General features: G+C 50.0%; 1 protein-coding gene across 1 annotated transcript in view; it reads right to left on the reverse strand.

Moving 5' to 3' along the window:
* Positions 1-19876, reverse strand: part of ACO2 (aconitase 2) — a 54071-nt gene that overhangs the window by 21125 nt on the left and 13070 nt on the right. Inside the window, exons 2-3 of the mRNA XM_006150732.3 lie at positions 8336-8472; positions 2815-3073 (exon numbers count right to left, since the gene is read on the reverse strand). Of these exons, the coding sequence (XP_006150794.1) occupies positions 2815-3073; positions 8336-8472 (396 nt within the window). The remainder of the gene's footprint in view (positions 1-2814; positions 3074-8335; positions 8473-19876) is intronic.

Below are 19876 nucleotides of genomic sequence, written 5' to 3' on the forward strand. Positions count from 1 at the left end.
GCGCCTCCCCCAGCCGCACCTCATGCCTCATCTGTCACTGGGCTGTTTGCTGATCGCCAGCTATGGGAATGGCCTCACGCTAACACAGGAGGGAAGGACTCACTGTCACCAAGTCTGTTTTATGGATGCACAAACAGAGGCTCAGAGGTGAACCAGCAGAGATAACAGGGTCAAATAGAGCAGGCGGGACTTAAAACCAGGCCTGTCCAACCCAGAGCTCAGAGCTCCATTCTAACATAAAATAAAGGTATGTCCTCTGAACCAGCAGTTAGCGTAATGGCTATGTCACTGGACTCCCATGTAGTCGACCGCGATTCGAGTCCTGGACCCGGTGGCTTAAACTCACACTGGGCACATGTGCGTGCGTGCCCAAGATCCCGAGAGAATGGAGGAGAAGGGATTGTGGCGTGGCCATCTCCCCTGGGGGTGATTTCTCGCCTTCTGTCTCTCTGTCTCTCTCTGTCTTTCTGGCAAGCACACATGCCTTATACCAAAACCTCAAAAAAAAATGCTTTATACAAAAAACCCAAAAAAAAAAAAAAAAAAAAAAAAAAGAAAGAAAGAAAAGAAAGGTATGTCCTCCCTGCAAGGACATGGGACTACATCTGAGAGCCCCTGGACCAGCGTCTGACATACTGGGGCCTCAATCCATGCTAATCTGTCTGATGGGCCCCAAATGAAGAGCTGTCGAATGACCACAGCTCTGAGGTTTCAACGCAATGAAAGGACCAGCTGTGCCCATTCTGCTTGCCATTTGCAGGCCACTCCTCAGGGCTGGGAAAGCTGATGTGAGCCCAAGGTTCCTAGAGAGACAGGCAAGTCCCTGCACGAGGGGGATGGAGCCCAGTCCAAAGGAGAAACCAGCACGCAAGACCTGCCGGCCTTCAGGTATGGGGAGCCGGGCTTCCTGACAGAGAACAGACCCATTGGCAGCTCTCTGCCCTCGACAGAACTCTCAACTCTCAGCAGTCCCCTTCGTTTAAACCATGGACCAGCCATGTGTCTGTCCCTCTGGATCCACTCAGTTCTCTCAGGTAAAAGAATGGCAAAGAATGTGAGTCCCCAGAGCAATCTCCTTTCAATGAATGATTAACACACCAGCCTTTTCAGTTACCAACTATGAAGTCTAAATTAGCCCCTTTCATGCTTTCGGAAGCCTGTGCAGCCGCTGCCTCACACACGTCTGAGCTCCGTGAAGGTAGGCCCCGCCTGGTCTGTCCTGCTCACACCGACCCGTGCCCAGCACAGTCTGCACATAATACACGTTCGGTCAGCAGTGTTGAATAGGGGAGGGAATGAGCTCGGAGACATTCCAATTCTGTGGATCTCATCTCCAGGAGGTGGGTTCTGAACCTACGGAGCAAGGGCAGGGCCTGCCCCTGAAGCCGGTGGCCTTGCTGTGGGTGGTTATAATCCAGGCCGCGTGAGGTCCTGGCACCTCAGCACCTCCTGTAGGCCTCCGTCACTGCCATTACGAGCTCGGAGGCCAGGGCCAGCAGGCAGGACTCCCCCCTCCTTTCAGCTGATGGAGAAGAACGTTCTGCAGCCAGGGTGCAAACCAGGGGGCTGGGCTGGGAAGAAAGGGCTCGAATGGGAAAGTTGCCCTGAGTGTTTCCCATGGGTCTGAGAGGCTCTCTGAGTCCTGCCGACCCCAGGAGCCAGAGCACTTTCAATTGCATGCCCTGCTTTGTTCCAGCCAGGCCACAGCCCTGCCAGCATTCAGCTCCTGCCAATACCCCCTAACAGTGAGGGGTGCCCACTTCACGGCAGGGACCGGAGTGGGAGGCCCAAGCTGGGCAGGCCCTGCTGCTGCCAAGAGCAGGCACGCACAATGATGCCACAGGAATGTGATTTCATAAGGAAGGGTAAAGGCACTCAAGGAGATAACTCTTGGCGAGGTCTGCAGCCCCTTCCATCCGGTGATGAAAACTCACAGAAGAAAGGTGGCTGAGGTTCATCAGTGAGAGAGAGTCGAGTGGCAGTGGGATTGGGTTTAGGCCAATCACATGCTCAGGCAGTTGAGAGACATGCTCGTTTTGGTGCCTTGGCCGCCTTCAATTTACCAGCCACCCTCCAGCCTGGCTCCCTGGCAGGGTCCTTGGGGGGGGTCAGGCAAGAGTGGGAGTGAGTGCACACGGGAGGCTGGCAAAGATTCCCACAACAAGCCCCTCACTGCCCGGGCAGACAGGAGACCCACACTGCCCTCAGCAGAGCAGCTGGCACGTCTGAGCACCTGGCATCAGCATCACTTTTCTAGTTTAACAGAAAAGGGGTCTTCAGTATGGTAAGATTAGGAGGACTCATGTGTGCTCGCTAGAGAGAGAATGAGAGGGAAAGTCAGACATCATGCCCCCGGGGGGTGGCCATGCAGCTCTTTCTCCTCCATCCTCCTCCTGGGACTTTGACTATGCACACACATGTGCTGTCCTGATTTTCAAGCCTCAGGGTCTGGGGCTTGAACTGCAGTTGATCCTGTGGGAGTCCAGTGTCTTAATCACCACACCACCTGCTGGCAAAAAGGAGTTTTAAAAACAGACTAAAGCAAAGAGGACGTCAGAACTTGGAGGTGACGGCCCAGCCGCAGGGAGGAGGGAGGGCGCCAAGGCTGGGCTGCACGGCCACTACCCAGGCTAGGTGTGCAGCCCACCCTGTCATCCTAGCTGCCTGGGAGGTTGGGGCAGCTCGCAATACGGTGACCCTGTCAAAATGCCCACTTGTCTCTCTCCGTCATTCTCTTTCATATTACAAAAAGAAAAAGGAATCTAGAGGTGATGCCAGTCACCTCCTGTGAGAGCTCTGCTCACTCAGTATCACCTTGGCCCGGCGCAGATCTTTCTCTCCCCCGAGCTGGGCCTCGATCAGATGGTCGCAGTGGATGGTGGAGGGCACGGCCACCTTGGGCAGTCCACTGCTGATGAACTGCAGCATGGCCATCTGGGCCGTGGCATCCTGCATGGCCACACGGTCAGGCCTCAGCCGCAGGTATGTCTTGCCCCGCTCGATCTCTTGGCCAGCTGGGTCATCCAGGTGTCCGTACACGATCTTCTCCGAGAGGGTCAGAGGCCGGTTCAATCTGGAAGGGGAAGAGAGCGGGGGTGTGTGGGGTCAGCTGTACTCCTTCCTGCTCACCCCAGCCCCCCCTCAGAGTGGCGGCAACCTTGACAGAGGTGGGGAGAGGAGAGCCTGTGCTCAGGACCTCGAGCTCCACTCGCACGAGGGAGACTGGCCCTGCCCTCCAGGGAGCCCCCAGCACAGCAGCTCACGCCCCTCGGTGCTTCCACATTGCTTAAAGAGCATGTGAATGACACCGCGAGAGGTGACAGCATGGCGTTTCTCCCAGGAAATCTATTCCTCCAGCATGTTAACCACTATTATCTAATGAGTACCTATAAGCAAATCTCACCACTTAATCCTCATTGTATTCCTGTCACTTACTAAACCATCTAAGCAGAAACACTCAAGTACGATGCCAACGGCTCGAGTTCACAACTCAGTTCTCATCCTGGTACTTCTCTCTACTCTCAGCCTCCCAAGGCACAGGGTGCCAGCATTCCCTTCCCTGTTCGCTGCACCCACTGCCCACAGCCTCCCACCCTGGTGTTGGGCACCCGGCTACCCATGATGCTAAAGTTTTCCCCACACCCAGACAGGCACGGCTGTCAGCTCTCAAAACCAGAAAGCCAGTCCCTGCCTCCAGCTTCTTCTGGTTCTCTTCCTGGACTCCATGTCCATGGAAGTCCCACCCTTTCTTCATCAGGGGAACTGGACTCACCAGCCTCCCCAAAGCTCTATGCAGTCAACTCCACCACCCACTTGAGAACTCCCCAAGGACTCCATTGCCACCCACCGCACTGGGCGCTCACATGACAAAACAGCGCCTCTCCCAGACCTCACACTCTGGTCACCTCCCCCCCCGCACCAGTCTTGGACTTAGGCCAGGCCTCCTAGGAAGAAGCAGAGTTCCACCCACAGCCAAAGGGCCAGGACCTACTGTTTCAGACCACGAGAACAAAGTGTAGACCGAGGGTCAGAAGCTGTGGGTTTGAACCTGATGCTATTACTCCTCTTCAGAGAGCTCACCCACCAGCCACAGGCCAGGGTTGGAGGAGTGAGGACTGGCCAGGCCAGCACTCTCACAGCGCTTCGTCTGCTGGTAAATGGCTGTGCTGGGTACAGTGGGCATGCAGTAGACTACGTGTGCGTGAAGTACACAATCTGGTCATTTATTTATTTTTTTAAGAGAGATTTTTTGCTATAGGGAATGTGCACCTGCCAGAGACAGAGATAGAAAGCGAGAAACTATCCACTAGGAAGGATGGTCGTGCCACAATCCCTTCTCCATTTTCCTCTTGGGATTTTGGGCATGCACAAGCACCCGGCATGAATCTCAAGCCACCAGACCTGGGACTTGAACTGTGACCGACCATGTGGGAGTCCAGTAATGTAACCATTATGCCATCTGCTGGTCCCTTAATCTGGTCAGTTTTGACATAGCACATGCCTGCGAAACCAGCACCACAATCAAGATCCTCCCTAAAGTTTCCTCTTGCTCCTGGGTGATCCTTCCTCCTACCACATCCCCAAGCCATTACGGATCTGCTCTGTCCCCACAGATTAGAGTTTTTTATTTTTTAATTTCCAGAGAGAGTATCCAGTGAGCGCATAAGGAGCTGCTGAGAAGAACAGAAGAAGTGAGGTCTATGAAGTGCCGAGCCCAAACTGGACACTCTTACAGCTACTTTGATATTACTACGGCCTGCACTTACCAGAGAGGAAAGGAGAAAGCAGCCCCCCCTGGCACATGGCCACACAGCAATCCCTGCTCTCCCATCTCCCCTCCTCTCAGGATTTTGACCACACACATACGTGCATGCACAGGTCTGGACTCAAGTCACCAGGTTGGGTCTTGGACTGCACAGTCAGCCAAGTTGTATCCAGCTCTCTTAACCGCCAAGCCATGGGCTGGCCCCACACATCAGGGTTAAGGTTAACACTTACTCTCCGCTCAATGTTATCCTAAGCACTTCTGTGTATGTAACTCATTTTACCCTCATAACACGGATGAGGAAATCAAGCATGGTAGGTGAAGGAACTTGTCCTGGTCACAAAGCCAGCACGTGGCCGAGCTCGTACTGCGTCAGCAGGGCAGCTCTACTGTCTGCACTATTAACTCACACTGTCCTTCTCTCCGGGGAGGCAGAGCAGGACCTGCATGTGGGTAGGTAGGGGGGGAGTGTCCAGTCACCGTGTTGCTATTGCCAACGTGACTCTGCTAGGGAAGCTCGGGCGCTGCCTCCTGCCAGCCAGGTCCAACCCTCACCTCCCGATTTCCCCAACACCTTGCAAGGAAGTACTCCCCAAGGACTGGCTCTGCAGGCAACAGCGATCAACTAGCGATTCTGGGAATCTCTAATGGTCTTGCCAAGAAGGGTGAATAAAAATAGCACCAGTCCAAGGTCCGGCCTGCCCTACTCACGGTAGCATCTCCGGAGCTGGTGTACAGGCAGTGATTCACTGCATGGAGCACAAGCCCTCTTTTGGGGCCCCAGGGGAGCCAAAAAATAGCACATGGGCTTAAACACCCAAGAGCTTGAAAGTAAATGTCTGCAAAATGAAAGCAAAAGTCTGACCTTGACAAGTCGAAGGACATGATCGTAATCACAGTTCCTTGAGGATTAAGTAAGGCTGGCAAATGGATCCCCTAGGTCCATCTCTCCCTCTGCTGGTCTGGATGACAGTACCCAAGAATAGAATCAGACCTGTGCTGTCGCAGACGCAGGTGGAGGAAGCCTTGGAAAGTCCCCTGCCTTCTAAAGACTGGAGATCCTTTTACAGTGGCCTGCCCTCGATCTTCCTCCATGCCGTGGCACCACTGACGGTTCGGCCAGACGATGTTCTGTTGCAAAGCCATCCTTGCATGTGGGGTGTGTAGTACAATTCTTGGCTTCTGCCCACTAGGTAGCAGTAAATTTCACCCTGCCCAAGTTATGACAGCCAAAAATGTGTCTAGACAGTGCCAACAGTTCCCCATGGGGCAAGACTGGCCATCCCCCCTCCTGGTTGAGAACCACCGGTCTATGGCAACAATGACAACAGAACAACTGCTGTCTGTATTCATCTGGAAAATGCTGAAAGTTACTGGACTTTTCTGGTTAATACAGGGTTACAAAGAAATAAGCAAAGGGGAAATTTCTGTTTTGTTTTGTTACCTTTACTGATAAAATCCAAACCTAAAATCTTCCCAGTGGCTTAAAGGACACTTATTCTTTGCTGCTGACAGTTAAAACATAAACTTATTTTTATTTTTTATTTTGCTAGAGGGCATGAGTGCTCACTGCAGAGACTGGGGTGTGAAGGGGTGAGAAAGCCCCCCCAATGTGGAAGGTCACACTGCAATCCTTTCTCCATCTCTCCCTTCTCTGGGGATTTTGGACACACACACACACACACACACACACACACACACACACACACACATATCCCTCAGTGTTTCTCAAGCCACTGGGTCTGAGACTTAAACCACACTGTTGGCCATGTGGGATTCTACTGCCTTAACCTCCAGGCCATGAGCTGGCTCGCAAAAACTTCATGGTGAACACTACACCTGTCAGGTTATCTCAAAGCAATCTTTGCTTTCAGTACTCCTTCCACGCAGGAAGAGTAAGTGGCACATAATGCAGACCTAAGGAAATCTATCGTTTTCTCACTAAGCCGTGGACCGCAAGCACCCAGAATACAGAACCTACTGTTTCCTGGGAAAAAGTATTTGTGCAAGGCCGGACTGACAGAGACAAAGGTTCTCAGCTCCGACTGCACCTGAACTCAGTGGGGATGCTTGCCAGTACTTCTCAAGCTCCCAGATACACACAGGTCCTCGGGGGACCTTGTTAAATGGCAGCTCTGACTCGGGGTCTGCGGTGGGGTCTGTGACACTGCAGCTCCCTGGTGCTGCCAATGCTGCTGGTTCAGGAACCACACTTCCAACAGGCTCCCCGGTGATTCGAATGTGGACCGGAACAGACACTGGGAGGCCCTGGGATCAGGCCTGGGCTTGAGTCTGGAGTTGTACTACCTAGGAGTATGACCTTAAAAAGGGCGTGTCCCCAACCTGATGCTCAACTTCTTCATCTGCAAAACGAGGCTGGGGGAAGTACAACGACCCGCAAGGGTTGTTGAGAAGAACAGAAATGAGGTCTACAAAGTGCTGAGACCAAATAGGACACTCCAATAGCTGCTATGAGACTACTGTGGCCATCCCGGAAAAGCAGCCCTTACTGTAATTAGGGCGGTGCTGAAGGCTATGGGAGGTAAAGATTTAGACGGTCTGTCTCTTCGCTTAGAATGGAAGTGAGGGCTCGGCAGGGCTCTGCAATGCTGGAAGCCACACAGAAGACTGAGGCTTCGTCCTCAGGTCAACCTATACATGCCAGGTGTGTGCACACACCCAGGAGCCTGGCTGGCTGGGAGGGCTGGAGGGAGGATCCCAGTGTGAGACCCTCTTGAGGGTGCTTGCCCTCTCTCCCCCACTCCATACCCCATCTCTGGTGAAACAAGAGAAAGAAAAACTGAAGTACAGATACCAGTAATTATAGAAAGCTTAGTGGCAAGAGAGAGGGAGTGCAGGATAGTGGTTCGAGCACAGGACAAGAGCAGAGGGACAGGGAGCCACCACTCAGCTGCTGTGGGCAAGCTGCTTTTCCGCCTGAGCCTGCTACTCCTGACTTCTGTTTGCTCGCAGGGTCACCACCAGGTAGGCAAGGCACAGCTGTCTGCAGGTTTGGGTTCTGGGATCAGAGCTGGCTGGCGTGTACTGCCAGTCCCCGGGCCTCCTCCTCCCATGGTACCTTATTCTTCCTAGTGGTAGCATCATGCCCAGGCCCTGGCAATGGTACAGCAAGGCGAGATGAGCACCATTGTACCAAACGAGGAAAAGCCCACCTTGCTTTCTTCTGAGTCTCAGGCCTGAGCTCCTCCCTGCGTCTACTCACTGACCAGGAAAGACAGATGATTCCCTGCACTCAGCCTGATGGCTCCTGGAGGGCTGCCAGGGTCAGCAGCCTGCCCGGAGAAGGTCAGGAGTCCAGACCACAGCACCAGAGCATATCAGTCCTTCCCTGTGGCCCATATCGCCAGGCTTCTGGATAACAGATTCTTCCTTGCCAGAGAGGACAGAAGTCCACCACCTACTGGAATGCCTTTCCTCAGCAGGGACCTTTGAGCCCTGAATACCCTGATCATGACACCGTCATCCGTCATCCTCCTGCTAGCTGCCTGAAAGGTACCGGTGGCAAACGCTGCACGCTTAGGTAGCCACAAGCTCCCCCCGCAGCCTTACCGTTTGCGAACAATGTTGATGTTCTTCTCTAGCAGGTCATAGTGGATGTACTCATTGGGCTCAAAGTGGCTCATGGCCACCTTGGCCCGTTGGCACAAGACGGAAGCTACATGGTACCGTCGCACACCCAGGGCTTTCTGCAAGAAGAAGAGATGACAGCAACCATCAAGGGAGTGCTCAGGAGGGTCCACCCCAAGGGAAAGCTCAATGTGGTAGAAAACACTGAGCAACTAGAGCCAACAGGTGGCGTGGTGGGTTAAAGGAGCTGGATTCCCACAGGCCGACTGTGGTTCAAGTCCTCGACCTGGTGTCTTGCTTGCTCTTTCACTTGCTTTCTCTCTTGCTGTGTCCCTCTCTGGTCAACTTAAAAAATAAATAAAGTTAAATAAAAAGAAAACATTGAGCAATGAAAGTGTCAAGAACTGTTTGGTGACTGCAGGCTGTTTCCTCATCTGAAGCATAGGGAGGACACAGCAGCCACCAGGGACACAGTCTGAGGTAGGAGAAAGTGCAAGGAGCGCACAGGCAGAATTTCTGGCATCAAAGACTCATTCTACCATGTAAAGCAGACCAACGTAAAATCTCCCACTGTCTGAGTCCCAGAGGAAACAGGAAATGAGGGTAACCCCAGGTCTTGTGATCACGGATGTACTGGGAAACAGGAAATTGGGTAAACCCAGGTCACATGATCACACAGAGGTGCTGGGAAGGTGAGACCATTCATGACAGTGCTCATTTGCTGAAAAGTACTACCCACATACTTACTACGCCACCTGCCCTGTAAGCGCCTCGCGGGCTGGGATCACGCCTCATCTATGCGACTTATCTCTGTATCTGGACTACCTGGCATACTTAGAGATTCGATGAATATTTGTTGAACAGATGGAAGAACAAACGCAGAAGGCCCCACGTATGAGCTTTGGCTGTTCTCTCAAAGCCTTCAAAGGTGGTGCCTGTCCTCCTTCCCTTGAACATGCAGTGGACTGACTGACGTCAAATAACTGGAGAGTGACAGGCAATATGACCTCCGACACTAGGTCATAGAAAAGATGGCTTCTGCCTGGCTTGCTCTCTCGGATTGCTCTCTCGGGGGAGGACAGTCACCATGCTGTCAGGACAGTTAAGCAGTTAGAGCAGAGGCCCACCTATATGAACAGAACCTGCACCACTTGCCAGGTGTGAGAGACCCACTTCGGAAGTGAATACTCCTGCCCTAGTCCAAGCCTTCAGATGACTGCAGCCCCATCTGACATCTGGACTGCAATTTCTTTTTTTTTTAATAACTATTTTATTTAACTTTATTTATCTATTTATTTATTTCAATTTGACCAGAGAGGGACAGAGTGAGCACACGAGAGACAGAAAAAGCAAGCCGCCAGGTCCAGGAACCGCGGTTGGCCGTTTGGGAGTCCAGTGCCCTTAATTAACCACCATGCTACTTGCCGGCCCCTTGGGCTGCAATTTCTTGAGTGATCACAAGGCTGAACCAGCCAGCCAAGGCAGGCCACAGTAACTGAGACATACATGTTCTTTATTATCTTGGGCGTGTAGGTTTGAGGGCAATTTGTTATGCAGCAATAGATAAATGATAAATGATCATAATAACGAAGTCTCTATCAGTTTTAAACTGTGAACAATCTTCTCAGGCTACACTGAGATGAGGGAGAAATTAATGAATCCATATAAATGGCAGCAGGAAAGGAAGAGCTGCTTCCTTTCCAGGTGCTTGAAGTTTCCTGTGTAAAGGGTTATCATGCCCTTGGGTGAGTGTCAGAAGCCATGGCTGCAGGCATATTTCTTTAAAAAAAAAAATTTTTTTTTCTATTAAGAATTTTGCAATAGGACACAGACACTCACTGGGAGGAGAGAGAGAGAGAAAGTGAGAAATCACTCCTTAGAGGGGATGGCCATACTGCAATCCCTTCTCCTCCATTCTCCTCTGGGGATTTTGGGCATGCACACATACCCGCCCGGTGTGACTTTCAGGTCACCAGGTCGGGGCCCAAGCTAGTTGGCCACGTGGGAATCCAGCGCTTTAACCACCATGCTACCTGCTGGCCCCCACAAGCACCCTTTTTTTTTTTTTGAGAGGTTTTTGCTATAGGGCGCATGCACTCACCAGACAGAGACAGACAGAAAGCAAGAAATCACCCCCCCCCCAGGGGAGATGGCCACGCCACAATCCCTTCTCCTCCATTCTCCTCTTGGGATCTTGGGCACGCATGCACACACACCCAGTGAGAGCTTAAGCCACCGGGTCTGGGACTCGAACCACGGTCGACTGCATGGGAGTCCAGCGACATAGCCATTATGCTAACTGCTGGTCCCCACAGGCACCCTTCTTTATGTCACATGGATATTTAAAATTTAAACATAAGCCCTGCCAGCCTGAATCTAGTATTGGTCCCCAGCTGTCACTGTGGCTTGAAAGATAAGCCAGACGCATGTACATGCACGCCCACAATCCTGAGGAGGGAGATAACAGAAAAGAGATTGTGGCATCTCCATGCCCCATGGGAGGTGCTTTCTCCTTCCCTTCCTCTCTTTCTGTTGAGCACATGTACCCCGACAACTGGGGGGGAATAATTACTCACTAAGCACCTGCTGTGTGCCAAGCTCTTTCTGTGACTATTTTGAATTTCCACTATAACACTGCAAGGAATTATTCCTCCCATCTTCCAGGGATGGAAAGTGAAGCTCAAGGAGTTAAGTCAGAAGTCGTACACCTGCTATACAGGATTCAAAACCAAGCTCAAGCCTATTGCTTCCCAAGAGGGCCACTTTTCCTGGATTCCACTCCTCTAGACTGGGCCAGGCCCTCTTACCTCTTGGAGCCCACCCTTTTCCAGCACAGTGTGACAGTCCAGGTTGAAGACCTGTAGTCAGAGCACCCAGCGCAGCCCCAGCCCTTACCTGCTATGATCCTGGGCAAGGCAAGTTACTTAACTTCTCCAAGACTTGATCTTTCTCCAGAGAGAAAATGAAGATAAACTTCATAATGTTAATATTAAGTGAAATAACCTACACAGAGTGCTCAGCACAGCGGCTGTTCATAGTATTAGGGCTCGATACGTGTTTCCTTCACAGAGGAAATGGATACACAGCCAGAAGTAGTGACATGTGCTCCCTCATTACCACCAGAAGCAGAAGCAGCATCAGTGTCTCTCTCACTGCAAACACCGCCTTTTTTTTTTTTAAGAGAGATTTTTGTTGTAGGGCGCATGTGCTTGCTGGAGAGACAGAGACACAGAAAGCGAGAAATCACCCCTCCCCCCCGGGGGAGATAACCATGCCACAATCCCTTCTCCTCCATTTTCCTCTGGGGATCTTGGGCACACGCACTGCGCCTGGCATGAGTTTTACGCCACCGGGTACAGGACTCGAACCACAGTCCACTACGTGGGAGTCCAGCGACACAGCCATTACGCCATCTGCTCGTCCCACAAACATGGGTTTAAAGGCCCTACAGTTGATCAGCATTTTCAGAAGCCAAAGCCTATTCGGGCCACTGGCATTCTGGACCCACATCTGACAAGTTCTAGCTGCTCCGTAGTATTCCCACTTGGTTCCTTGCCCTTCTTCCAACTATGGACAAGTCATTCTAAAAATCTAGGCTGGTTTCTTCTGGCACCTCTTTTTCTTCTCTCCTGATTATTTGCAATTTGTTAGAACTTGTCTCGGAAAGCCTCCCAACCTCCTGAAACCCCTTCTGCTCTCGGGTCCTGGCAGTGGGACTGCACCCTCTGGTCTGAGTTATTCACAATCTGCCCTCTTCTAGGGGCATCGAGCATGTTGAGCTTCTCTGGCCAGCACAAATTCTGTTGTTCCATTTAAAAAAAAAAAAATCAGTGGGAGGGGCCAGCAGATGGCACAGTAGTTACAAGTGTTGGACTCCCACGTGGACAACCTTGGTTCGAGTCCTGGACCTGGTAGCTTGCTTTCTCACTTTCCCTTTCTCTCTCTCTCTCGCTGGTCAAATTTTTAAAATAATAATATTAACAAATGAAATAATTCTTTAAAAATAATTTCTTTTGGGGGGATGCCAGAGGGTACATGTGCTCATTGGAGAGAGATACAAAGAAAGAGAGAGGGGGAATATGCCCTCCGCCATGGGGCATGGTCATGCCACAATCCCTTCATTTCTCTCTTTTGGGATTTCGGACATGCACACACACACACACAGCTGGAATCTGCCATGTTTCTCAAGCCATCAGGTCTAGGACTTGAACTGAAGTCAGCAATTACTGGTATCCAGTCACCTTAACCACCATGCCATGGCCTGAACCCAGCCAGCATACCTCCTAGGACCTGCCACAGGGACTCTGCACGTTATTTCTTCTGCTTGGAATGTCCTAGGTCCACCCCTCTCCCAATCGGCCCTTTTCTAGGTAACTCCCATGGATCCTTCAAACCCCCAATACATTTCACTGTCTCAGGGAATTCTCTGGATCCCAAGTCAGAGCCTCCCACTATATATGGGAGGAGGGATTGTGTCTGTTTACTCATAACTAAACTCCTTTGCCTGAATACCAAATCTGCTTCCACTTTACCAACCAGCTCTTCCTTAACAACCAGGGCTAAATACAGATCAGGCTCAGTTAATCTTATGAGAACAATTAGTAAGACAAATCAATAATTTACCAGTCTCAGAAGCTTTTAGTTACAGTGTAAAAAAGTTCAACATTTTGGAAAGATAATCAGGCAATGCCCATTAAATTGTAAAATGTACCTTTTGACCAGCTTTCTTCTCTTTTTTTCTAACCAGCTTTCTTCTTCTAGGAAGATATTTTATTAAAATACTCATGGGGGGGGCACTGGCAAGTAGTATGGTGGTTAAGGCACTGGATTCCTATATGGCCGACCATGGTTCGAGTCCGAGTCCCAGAGCCAGCGGCTTGAAAATCACACCAAGCAAGTGTGCATGAATGCCCCAAATCCTGAGAGTAGAACAGAGGACAAGGGATTGCAATGTGAGTATCCCCTCTGGGGGAGATTTCTCTCTCTCTCTCTCCCCAGCAAATGCACAGCCCTATGGAAAAAGCTTAAAAAATAAGAAAACACACACACACAACCTCAAAGAGCCAGTCTGTGGCATGGTAATTGAGCCGACTGTGTGGTCTGAGTCCCAAACTAGCAGCTTGAGAAACACACTAGGCACTTGTATATGTGCCCAAGATCCTGAGGGGAGGGTGGAGAAGACACTGCGGTATGGCCATCCCCTGAATGATCCCCACTCACTCACTTTCTCTATGGCCCTCTTACTCTCCAGTGAGCACACATGCCCTACAGCAAATTTTAAAAATAAATAAAGGATCCAGCAGGTGGTATAGTGGTGAAGGTGACGGCCTCCCACATGGCCGACCATGGTGCATGTATAGACCTGGTGGCTTGAAATCATGCTGGGCACATGTGTGTGGATGACCAAAATCCCAGGAAGAGAATGGAGAAGGGATTGCAGCGCAGTTATCCTTCCTGGGGGGTGATTTCTCACTCTCCCTCCTACTATCTGTCTCCTTCTGTCTCCTTTCGGCAAGTGCATGCACCCTATGCCAAAAGTCTCTTTAAAAAATAATGTTTTTCCAATAATAAGATGACAATAATAAAATAAAAACAAATGTTAGAATTGTGATTTAAATTTTTACTTTTCTGTATTTTCCAAACTTTCTACAAATGACTCATTAGATGCTTCTCCTAACTAGGGTCCGGGTCCCAGTACACACAAACACACTGTGTGCCCATGATCAAGTGTGCCCATGATTCTCACTGACTGTAGCTGGGGGGACAGCAGTGTGATGAGAGACCCCATCAGAGGTATTTGTCTCCCTAATCATCTCTTTCTCAGGGAAGAAAACAGTAAATAATTCTTCTTAGTCACCCAGGAGATGAAAATACAGCTTCTAGGCCCACCACTCCCTGACCTCTCAAACAGATGACCTGACCAGCAGTAAAAGACTATCAGGTTGGGACCAGTAGGTGGCATGGTGTTTAGGGCACTGGATTCTCCCATGGTTGACTGCACTTCAATCCCAGACCTGGTGCCTTGCCTTCTTACTTTCCCTCTCTCTTTCTGGTCAAATAAAAAATAATAAATTAAATTGAATAACTCTTAAAACACACACACACACACACACACACACACACACACACACAGCCTGAACTATAACCTGTGGTTTATGGGAGCCAACGCTGCAATGGAAAGAATTTCGATCTAGCTCCAAAGGCCAGTTCTACCATTTACTAGCTCTGAGACCTCAAGCAGGTTTCCCTTTGGCTTGCTCATTTGGAAGCAATGAGTAATATCTGCAACAGTATGTACAGAAAGAAAGGACAGGAGTGTTAGTTACTCTCAGAGGTATGGAGAGGTTCTAAAACAACATGAAGGGGCACCCAACTAATAGTAGCTATTATTTTAGAAATAACATTTACTGAGGGTTTTCTTCTATTATAAAAAAGCTGGGCATTTTTTTTTTTAAAAGAAAAAAACACAGAAGGATAAAATTCATGGAGAAAATTTAGAAAACACATAAAATACACAATTTTACAGACCCCTGAGGCCGATCCAGGAAGACTGACATCACCACCTCTCCATCAGTCTTCCTGGTCAAGTACCCAGTAGGTATTTGATATTCAATGGCTCCAAGGGAGGTACAAAACACCAGTCCAGGCTGCAGGACCCCTTCCCACAATTACTGGCACCACAGTGCCCACCCTGAACAGATATCAAGGCTCGAGTTTCTGAGCAAAAAGGATAATGCTTAATAGTAACCTATCAGTAGTATGTGTTACTTTTTATTGCATGCCAAGTTGTAAGCACTTTACATGCATGCGCTGCACTGCTGTAATGACCTGGGCCCCATTTAACAGCACAGGAACCTGAGGCTGTGTGTATATGTGAGAACTGATACACACCTAAAAGAACATATCCTGAAGGTCGGCAGGTGGCATGGTGGTTAAGGTGCTGGATGCCCATATGGCCAACCATGGTTTGAGTCCTGGACCTGGCCTTGCTTTCTCACTTTCCTTCTCTCTCTCGTTGGTCAAATTAAAAATATATAAAATACTAAATTAAATTAAATAATTTAAAGGAAAAAAAAAGAGAACATATCCCAACTGATCTGTTGTTACTCCTGGGGAAGGAGCTAAGTTCAAGCAAGGGATGATGAAAGGGATTTTCAGTTCCAGCAGTCATATTCAAATATTTCTCTAAGAATGTTCTCAATGTTGCTTGTATGATTATAAATACGCACACTATTATGCATGTCGCAAAATTCTAAAAACTTTGGAAGGAAACTTATCAAAATGTTTGTTAATTTGCTATAGAGTGCATGTATTCATCAGAGACAGACAGAAGAAAAAGAGTTTGAGAGGGAAAGTGAAGAAACATCTCCCAGGGGGATGATCACACCACAATCCCTTCTTCATTCTCCTCTTGGGATTCTGGGCATGCACACACAAGCACCCAGTGTGTTTGTCAAGCCATGGAGCCTGGGACTAAAACCGCAGTTGCCCATGTGTAATCTAGCTGTCTTAACCACATCACCTGGCTGGCCCAACATACCAAAATGTTGACAGTAGTTACCTCTGGGTGGGGTGAGGTAATACCAATATTTACACGTAATTTCTTTTTCTTTCTTTCTTTCTTTTTTTTTTAAGAATTATTTTGGGGTCAGCCGGGGTATAGTGTTAAGAACACTGGATTCCCACGTGGCTGATCACAGTTCAAGTCCTGGACCTGGCAGCTTGCATTCTTACTTTCTCTCTCTCTCTCTCACTGTGCCCTCTGGTCAAATTAAAGTAAATGAAGTTAAATAAAATAATTTAATTTTTAAAATAATAATTAATTTATTGGGGCCAGCAGATGGTGTGATACTTAACGGTTTTGGATTCCCACATGGCTGACCATAGAGTCCTGGACCTGGTGGCTTGCCTTCTCATTTTCCCTCTCTCTCTTTGTCCCTCTCTAATAAAATAAGTAAATAAAGGTAAATAAAATAATTCTTTTTTTATTTACCTTTATTTATTTATTTAATTTGACCAGGACCGAGCAAGAGAGTGAGAGCAAGAGCAAGGCTGACCACACCGCAATCCCTTCTCTATTCTCCTTTCGGGATCTTGGACACACATGCAAGCACCCAGCGTGAGTTTCAAGTTGCTGGGTCAGGGACTCGAACTGCAGTCAGCCATGTGGGAGTCCAGAAACATAACCACTATATCGTCTGCTGGTGACTTTTTTTTTTGAGAAGTTTTCACTATAGGGCACGTGCGCTCGCCAGACAGACAGAGAAATAGAGACAGAAAGCGAGAAATCACCCCCCAGGGGGGATGGTCATGCCACAATCCCTTCTCCTCCATTCTCCTCTTGGGATCTTGGGCACGCACACACACGTATCCGGCGTGAGTTCTAAGCCACCGCGGTCGACTACATGGGAGTCCAGCGACATAGCCATTACGCTAACTGCTGGTTCCCCTTATGATATTTTTTATACTTCTGTATTTCTAAGTTTCAAGAGGTGATACTTTCACAGGCCAGAAAGGTAAGAAACTCATTTTATCTTAAAAACTGACTGGTGGGGGACCAGCAATTAGCGTAATGGCTATGCTGCTGGATTCCCATGTAGTCGACCGCGGTGGCTTAGAACTCACGCCGGATGCGTGTGTGTGCGTGCCCAAGATCCCAAGAGGAGAATGGAGGAGAAGGGATTGTGGCATGACCATCCCCCCTGGGGGGTGATTTCTTGCTTTCTGTCTCTCTATCTCTCTCTGTCTGGTGAGGACATGCGCCCTATAGCAAAAACCTCTCCAAAAACAAAAACAAACAAACAAAAAATTGCTGAAAACCACAATCATGTATTCTCTAGTCTAAGCATCCCGGTGGCACTTCCTCTGCCACAAAACAACTTCCTAATTTTACACTTGGGTGGGAGTCAGTCTCCCATCAGATGATTCAAAGTAAATAGCAGTGGGCTGCCACGCAGCTCTGTGCGTTACTCTGGTAAGCCTTGCTGTACAAAGCTCAGCCTCCCTAACTGCCCTGAAGATGAAGAGGCTCAGAGACAGGGAGTGCCCTGCCTGAGGTCACACAGCTGAGCACCAGCAGAGCCCAAACAAGTCTCTCAACCAACCACCAAATGGTCAGTCCTCCTCCTCGGCCCCAACTGCTGAGCCCGAGTACCTGTGGGAGGCCAGCTCGAGGGGCTACGCACAGCCAGGGCCCCAAGGTGTAATGTGGCTCCACAGAGCCCGCATCTACTGACAGAACAGTGGGGCAAACTCTGAAGGAAGTGGACCCCACAGAGGAGCAGGCCAGAAGAGGGAAGAAAGGAAGCTGTATTTGGCTTGATGACGAGGAGAGGGAATGACACACTGACACGAATGCTCTACTCTCATCCTCGGGATGCGATGCCTTGGGACTCTGCGTGGCCCCTGCCTGATGTGGCCCCTGGCCCTTGGACCTCCAAACCATGAGCAGGGCAAAACTCAATTTCAGGTGTTTTCTGTTGTTAGCAACACAGTAAAATGGACCAAGGCAGAGCTATGATTTGAACATGAGCCTCCTCCTTGATCTTTCGAACACAAGTTGTGATTGCCGCTGGCAGAGGCCATGCTAAGCTTCCAGCGCCAGTTCCCGGAGCAAAGGTGTACATGGGAAAAAGGTCAGCTGAGGCAGGTCACAGGCATACCCGCTCAGAACGCTACCCCTCCTCTGCCTCCAGTCAAGGTCAAACACACAAAGTCAGAAGTCTTCCCTTGGGACCATTTGTATCCAGAAAATAGTCCAATCCAAGGGGACTGGCATGTCTTCAGGCAGGATCTGGCCATCCTGTTGAGCATGGCTTACACCAGCACTGCCTATCAGGGAACCCAGTGTCAGTGGGCACCTGTACTCAGGGCAAGCAGAGGCGCTGAAAATGACTGAGCTGTCCACACTGGCTGGGCAACTAAGGGAGACTGGGTCTCTTAAGGCAGGTGCTTCAGAAAGTGACAGAGAAGTCCCCAGGTACCTGTCAGAATGCCCTTGTGGAAACAGTCCAAAATGGGCCAGGCGTGGTGGGGGAGGTGGCAAGCTCTCACATGGCTGCCTCAGCAGCTGGTCTTGGAACTAGAGGCTTAAGAAACATACCAGGTGTGCCCAAGATCCAGAGAGGAGCATGGGGGAGAGAGGACTGTGGCATGGCCATCTCCCCGAGGAGTACTTTCTCACCCTCACTCTCACTCTCTCCTGGGGATAGCACATATTCCCCAGCAAATGAAAAACAACAAACAAAATCCACTCCAATACAAGGTCCACCACGTCTCAGAAATGGCATGCCCTCCCAGCACTGGAGGGATCTGGCTTAGAATCTCAGCTTTTCTTGCTGTGGGACCTCAGACAAGATTTTTTCTCTCTCTGAGTCTCAATTTTCCTTTCTGTCCCATGGGGGTAAAAGAACAGAGGATTAGGAAGGAATTGTGGCTTGTAAATGCAGAGAAAGAAGTCTAAAATGATAAACACAAAATTACTATTCCATGGTTCCCTCTGGGGACTGGGATGGAAAAGAACTTTGTGAATATACAGCATTCTGTAAGGAAAAGAAATGTCCCGGAGCACAGAGCTGAGCAGCCAGTCCTGCAGCACGCAACAAATGTATGCTGAGGCTGACACACTGCCTCTGTGGGCCAGAGCAAGGACGGCAGGCTGCGGTTGTCCCACTACGCTCTCTACTTCTCCCCTCCCAGCCACCAAGCCCAGGGCCCCAGGGCAGGTCCCAAGAACCAGGACAGCACAGCCAGTGTGGGATTGAAAAGCTCCCATCTACCCTCTCCCCATCTCCAGTGGTGGGGAACTCACTACCTGATGAGGTGGCACAGTCACCGAAAGGACATTTCAGGGTTAGATCCCTGCTCTTCTGCCTGTGACCTCCAGCAGAGTCAGGCTCATCGCTCACTCGCTCGCTCCGCTCGTAGCTGCGAACTGCCAGGCCCTTCCTGGCAGGGAAGCCTCAGGTGGGCTCAGAGTGGGCGGCAACTCAGGAAGGCATGTCAGTCAATACCCTCCTAAGTAGAAGCGTCTTCCCACACCTCCACTGCAGGGCTTCCAACAATTTCCTCCCACTCCTCTCCTAAGGATCCAAAGCTTAAGAATTTCCTCTTGCTAGCAAGCAATCAGCTAGCGAGGTTGCTATGCAACTGGAAGGAACATAAGTGATGTGGTCCTTTTCAGAGACTTGGAAAGGGGGCAAGGAGACGGGTCTCTCAAGTCCTAGCTCCTAAATGAGCACCAAGGCAGCAGGGGGTTCCCGCAAGGAACAGGTTGACAGATTCACTCATCTGCCTAATTCCCTCTGGCTGCTGGCTGTGGCAATAGAGACTGCAGGCACAGGGCGAACTGCATACCAATGGAGCCCTGCACTCAGCAGGCAGCCTGTGACTAACCCAAAGCTCAGTCAGGGAATAAAGCTGCCTCTGTGAGGCTCACACCTTGAGCCCCTTGCTCCCCTTTAGCCTCTGGTATTTGGGACAGGAGGCGATCACAACCCCAAAGAGACACTCACTCCAATGGGC

This window comes from Tupaia chinensis, unplaced genomic scaffold (genome assembly GCF_000334495.1).
Source record: "Tupaia chinensis unplaced genomic scaffold, TupChi_1.0 Scaffold000294_5, whole genome shotgun sequence".
Classification (NCBI taxonomy): Eukaryota; Metazoa; Chordata; class Mammalia; order Scandentia; family Tupaiidae; genus Tupaia; species Tupaia belangeri.